The 6,149-nt window shown below is 44.4% G+C and overlaps 1 protein-coding gene across 1 annotated transcript in view; it reads left to right on the forward strand.

The window, feature by feature from the left end:
* Positions 1-5,237, forward strand: part of LOC143766824 (uncharacterized) — a 31,138-nt gene extending 25,901 nt beyond the window's left edge. The window contains exon 7 of the mRNA XM_077254798.1: positions 3,155-5,237. Coding sequence (XP_077110913.1) covers positions 3,155-4,680 — 1,526 coding nt within the window. The 3' untranslated portion in view covers positions 4,681-5,237. The remainder of the gene's footprint in view (positions 1-3,154) is intronic.
* The last annotated feature ends 912 nt before the right edge of the window (positions 5,238-6,149 follow it).

Below are 6,149 nucleotides of genomic sequence, written 5' to 3' on the forward strand. Positions count from 1 at the left end.
GATTGAGAGAATGAATGTAGGTCAAGATGTTTAAGATTTCTGCAAGGGTGTGAAAGTTTGTGGGGTGGGGATTGTAGACATGGAGTGGAGAGAGATGAGAATGTGAGAAGGTTGTGGTCAGAGAGAGGAAGAGGTGAGTTAGAGAGGTTAGATAGGGAGCAGAGGCGGGTGAAGATGAGGTCCAGTGTGTGACCATCTTTGTGAGTGGCTGCAGAAGACCATTGAGTGAGGCCAAAGGAGGAAGTGAGAGATAGAAGTTTAGTGGCAGCTGAGAGGGAAGTGTCAATGGGGATGTTGAAATCGCCCATGATGATAGTGGGGATGTCTGCAGAAAGGAAATGAAGTAGCCAGGTGGTGAAATGGTCAAAGAAGATGGTGGCTGGCCCTGGGGTGCGGTAAATGACAGCCAGTTGGAGGTTGGAGGGGGAGTAGATGCGCACAGAGTGCACCTCAAAGGAAGGGAGGGTAACAGAGGGTGGCAGTGGGATTGGGGTGAAGGAGCAGTTTTCTGACAGGAGAAAACCAACTCCTCCGCCATGCTTGCTGCTGGGGCGGGGTGTGTGAGAAAGGTCGAAGCCACCGTAAGAGAGTGCAGCAGGGGAGGCTGTGTCAGAAGGGGTGAGCCAGGTTTCGGTGATGGCGAGGAAGGAAAGTTTGGTAGTAACAAAAAGATCATGGATGTAGGGAAGCTTGTTACAGACAGAGCGAGCGTTCCACAGAGCTCCTGTTAGTGGGAATGGGGCAGCGGGGGCTGGGTGAATGGGTATAAGGTTAGAGAGGTTACGGAAGTTTGTGATGGAGCGTGGGTGGGAGGTAGAAATGACTGTGGAAATATGGTGAGGAGGACCAGGATTTGGAGAGATATCACCAGCAGTGAGAAGGAGCAGAGATAGTGTTAGCAGGTGGGAGCAGGAGAGGGCGTGAGGGGGCTGCCTGTGCTTTGAGACAGAGGATTGTATGTTAAGTAGTGTTGAGCATTCCGATACCGCAAGTATCGGGTATCGGCCGATACTTGCCATATCGGAATTCCGATACCGAGATCCGATACTTATGTTGTATCGGGAATCGGTATCGGGACCATATTAATGTGTAAAATAAAGAATTAAAATTAAAAATATTGATATACTCACCTCTCCGACACAGCCTGGACATCACCGCTGGTAACCGGCAGCTGCTTTGTTTAAAATGAGCGCGTTCAGTACCTTCCATGACGTCACGGCTTCTGATTGGTCGCGTGCCGCTCATGTGACCGCCACGCGACCAATCAGAAGCCGTGACGTCATCCCTCAGGTCCTAAATTCCTAATTCTAGGAATTTAGGACCTGAGAATTACATCACGGCTTGTGATTGGTCGCGTGGCGGTCACATGGGCGGCCGCGACCAATCACAAGCCGTGACGTCATCTAAGGCCCTGAACGCGCTCATTCTTAAGAAGGAAGGCTGCCGGAAAGAAGCAGGGCGCGTCCGAGGGTGAGTATATACCTAATAGGAATATACTCACCCTCGGCTTCTTTCCGGAAGCCTTCCTTCCTAAGAATGAGCGCGTTCAGGGCCTTAGATGACGTCACGGCTTGTGATTGGTCGCGGCCGCCCATGTGACCGCCACGCGACCAATCACAAGCCGTGACGTAATTCTCAGGTCCTAAATTCCTAGAATTAGGAATTCACGGCTTCTGATTGGTCGCGTGGCGGTCACATGAGCGGCACGCGACCAATCAGAAGCCGTGACGTCATGGAAGGTACTGAACGCGCTCATTTTAAACAAAGCAGGCTGCCGGTTACCAGCGGTGATGTCCAGGCTGCGTCGGAGAGGTGAGTATATCAATATTTTTTATTTTAATTCTTTATTTTACACATTAATATGGTTCCCAGGGCCTGAAGGAGAGTTTCCTCTCCTTCAGACCCTGGGAACCATTAGGGATACCTTCCGATACTTGAGTCCCATTGATTTGTATTGGTATCGGGTATCGGTATCGGATTAGATCCGATACTTTGCCGGTATCGGCCGATACTTTCCGATACCGATACTTTCAAGTATCGGACGGTATCGCTCAACACTAATGTTAAGGAACAGTTCTGAGGAGGAGGTGCCTTGTGCAGGCAGGTACTACGGAGGACAGAGAATGAACTTCAATCCAATTCTGCAGCCAGCATGCAGCCAGCGGGTAAGGAAAGGGTGAATCAAACGCCCGAAAACCCCGCCTCTATGGCTGAAAATTGTTCCCTCCAAATTCAGGTGACAGAGTCCCTTTAATTATATAAATGTAAAAGCATGAAATTTTACACATTACTTAATACATATTTTACTATAGTACATTGACATATGTGAAAATTTTGTCAATTGCAACTCCTTAAACTGTACCAGATCTAAATCATTGAAATTCTACAAAATAAAGCACTGCCATCTAAACGAGCAGCAATTATTCACCTTACCTTCAAGAGATTTCTTGCAATATTTGCATGTGAAATGAGGTGCCCAGGACTTGTCTTGATCCCCGACAGGCATGCCGAAATATGCATTGTAGGCCTCGCACATCTTACGACATGCTTTCATGGAATACTTTCTCGCTCTTGTCTTTATAAATTGTCCACACACATAGCAAAATGCATCTGCTTGGCGCAAACAACGTCTTGATGCCATCTAAAAAAAATAATTGCTCTTTACGATTCGTTATTCTCTTACTCAGCAATAACAAACCGAAATGTTGGTTCCAGTCATCTGTGCTTTTATACTTGCATGACTACTATTGAACAGTCCTAGAATATTCTTGAAAGTTCTAAAAGTTTCTAGAATCTTCTAGATAATTCTGGAAAATTGTAGAAAGCTCTGCACAATTCTAGCAGTTCAAGAATATTCTAGAAGACTACTCAGTATTGAATAAGAATCGAGATTTTTACCGAAAACAGAAAAATTTCAAAATTTCATCGTCTTGATCACAGAAGCAAAGTTTTGCTGGAACAACAACTATTTTCTATTTGTTTTATGGTTAAGAAAACACACTGTCTACCCAGGAAAAAAATAATTGTTACATAGTGTAATTAAAGGTTTTTTTTACATAGCTTGTCATTTTTATGGACAGTTTAAGTAGAAATGTTCAAAAATCTAAAACTCAAGGATATTTTAGAAAAAAATAATTGTTTATTATCTTAGCAGATGACTGTGCCAGGAGATCAGAGGGACAGCTGACATCTTCAATTTTAATATCTGATGATCTTGAGATCCCACAAGATACAACTGAAGTGAATGCCATTACTCCAGATATATTGTCATCCATTCACGGCAAAGATCTGTCATCTGATCCTATGAAACAGGTCCCATCTTCTGATTCATTACTGACTACTAAGAAAAATCAAAGTCACAAAAGAGGCATTAAAAATCAAACTGCTCCTAAAGCAAAGAAGTCCTTTTCATGTTCAGAATGTGGGAAATGTTTTAACAAGAAATCATATTTTGTTATACACCAAAGAACTCACACAGGGGAGAAACCTTTTTCATGTTCAGAATGTGGAAAATGTTTTATCCAGAAATCAGATTTGGTTTATCACCATATAACTCACACAGGGGAGAAGCCTTTTTCCTGTTCAGAATGTGGGAAATGTTTTACTCTCAAAGTGAATCTTGTTAGACACCAAAGAATCCACACAGGGGAGAAGCCTTTTTCCTGTTCAGAATGTGGAAAATGTTTTGTCCAGAAATATTCTTTGGTTAATCACCATAGATCTCACACGGGGGAGAAACCTTTTTCCTGTTCAGAATGTGGAAAATGTTTTGCACATAAATTACTGCTTGTTATACACCATAGAACTCACACAGGGGAGAAGCCTTTTTCCTGTTCAGAATGTGGGAAATGTTTTATCAAGAAATCAGATTTGGTGAATCACCATAGAACCCACACAGGAGAGAAGCCTTTTTCCTGTTCAGAATGTGGGAAATGTTTTACCCTCAAAGAAAATCTTGTTAAACACCAAAGAATCCACACAGAGGAGAAGCCTTTTTCTTCTTCAGAATGTGGGAAATATTTTATCCAAAAACCAGATTTGGTTAAGCACCATAGAACTCACACAGAGGAGAAGCCTTTTTCCTGTTCAGAATGTGGGAAATGTTTTATCCAAAAAACAGATTTGGTTAAGCACCATAGAACTCACACAGGGGAGATGCCTTTTTCCTGTTCAGAATGTGGGAAATGTTTTACATGGAAACAGCTTCTTGTTAGACACCAAAGAACTCACACAGGAGAGAAGCCTTTTTCCTGTTCAGAATGTGGGAAATGTTTTACCCAGAAATCAGAATTGGTTAGTCACCAGAGAACTCACACAGTAGAGAAGCCTTTTTCCTGTTCAGAATGTGGGAAATATTTTAAATGGAAAACAAACCTTTATCAACATCAGAGAACTCACACAGGAGAGAAGCCTTTTTCCTGTTCAGAATGTGGGAAATGTTTTACCCAGAAATCAGCTTTGATTAGTCACCAGAGAACTCACACAGTAGAGAAGCCTTTTTCCTGTTCAGAATGTGGGAAATGTTTTAACCAGAAAAGGAATCTTGTTAGGCACCATAGAACTCACACAGGAGAGAAGCCCTTTTCCTGTTCAGAATGTGGTAAATGTTTTAAATGGAAAAAGCTTCTTGTTAGACATCAGAGCAGTCACACAGGGGAGAAGCCTTTTACATTTTCGTAATGTGGCAAAATATTTTACTTGGAAATCTACTGTTAATAAACATCAGAGACGTCACATAGGGGAGAAGCCTTTTTTATGTTTATAATGTTGGAATAGTTTTAACCACAATTGAATCTTCTGAAATGAGTTGTCTCTGGTCATTCCTCCTGTTTACTGTCAAAAGGATAAAAGTAAGCTTTATTAATTCCAAATGTAAAACTATATTCATAATTCACCCCCTGAAGGTTAGTCAGTAGGTGACTAATAGAAAAAAACGTGTACGCCACAGTTCAGCATATAGGATGAGGTGACGTATACATACTCACTCTCCAAGCCTCTCATTTCTACGGGTTTCATCGTCCTCACCAAAGGCGACTCATCTATTCCTGACACTGGAGTAGCTTATAAACTTACAAAGTATATAGTTTGAGGTCTGGAATCTGCCAATATGTCACTGGTTTTCTGACTGTTTCGGATAACATGATACATGATTTTAGTTTTTTGTCTACTCTCGCTTGAATATAGGTCAATATTAAATAGTCTCCTGATGAGTCGCCTTTGGTGAGGACGATGAAACCCATAGAAATGAGAGGCTTGGAGAGTGAGTGTGTATAAGTCACCTCACCAGTAGCGTAGCTACCGGCGGGGGGGCAGTGGGTGTGGGCGCCCCATTCCCGGAGCTCAGAGGGGGCCCACCCAGAGCTACGCTACTGTAACTGCATCTCGCTGATACAGTTACATTCTGTGGCAGAGCAGGGAGAATCGATCTCCCTGCTCTGCCGCCCAGCCGCTATGGGGCCCCTGAGCAGGCGGGGGGGCCCGGTGCCAGCAGTGGGCCACCGCCTCTCATCGCAAGGTCAGCTGTACTGTCAATCAGCCGAAACAGCTGACCACGATGATGAGGGAAGGAATGCTGCACTGCACTCCTTCCCCCATCATCCCCCTGTCAGCGTCTCTGACAACGGGCGCGATGACGTCACCACCCAGCGCCTGCTGTCAGATGAGCTGGAGCAGGGAGCAGCGAGCAGCGATGGAAGGAGGAAGAGAGGTGAGTATTTATTGCTTTTTTATGGGGTGCTGCCTTATCCTACAGAATATGCCTATGGAGGGTGCTGCCTCATCCTACAGAATCTGCCTATGGGGGGTGCTGCCTTATACTACAGGATCTGCCTATGAGGGATGCTGCCTCATCCTACAGAATCTGCCTATGGGGGGTGCTGCCTTATCCTACAGAATCTGACTATGGGGGGTGCTGCCTTTTCCTACAGAATCTGACTATGGGGGGTGCTGCCTTATCCTACAGAATCTGCCTATGGGGGTGCTGCCTTATCCTACAGAATCTGGCTATGGGGGGTGCTGCCTTATCCTACAGAATCTGCTTATGGGGGGGTGCTGCCTTATCCTTCAGAATCTGAATATGGGGGCAATGCCTTATCCTACAGAATCTGCCTATGGGGCTGCTGCGTTATACTACAGGATCTGCCTATGGG

This window comes from Ranitomeya variabilis, chromosome 4 (assembly GCF_051348905.1).
Source record: "Ranitomeya variabilis isolate aRanVar5 chromosome 4, aRanVar5.hap1, whole genome shotgun sequence".
In the NCBI taxonomy this organism is placed as follows: domain Eukaryota; kingdom Metazoa; phylum Chordata; class Amphibia; order Anura; family Dendrobatidae; genus Ranitomeya; species Ranitomeya variabilis.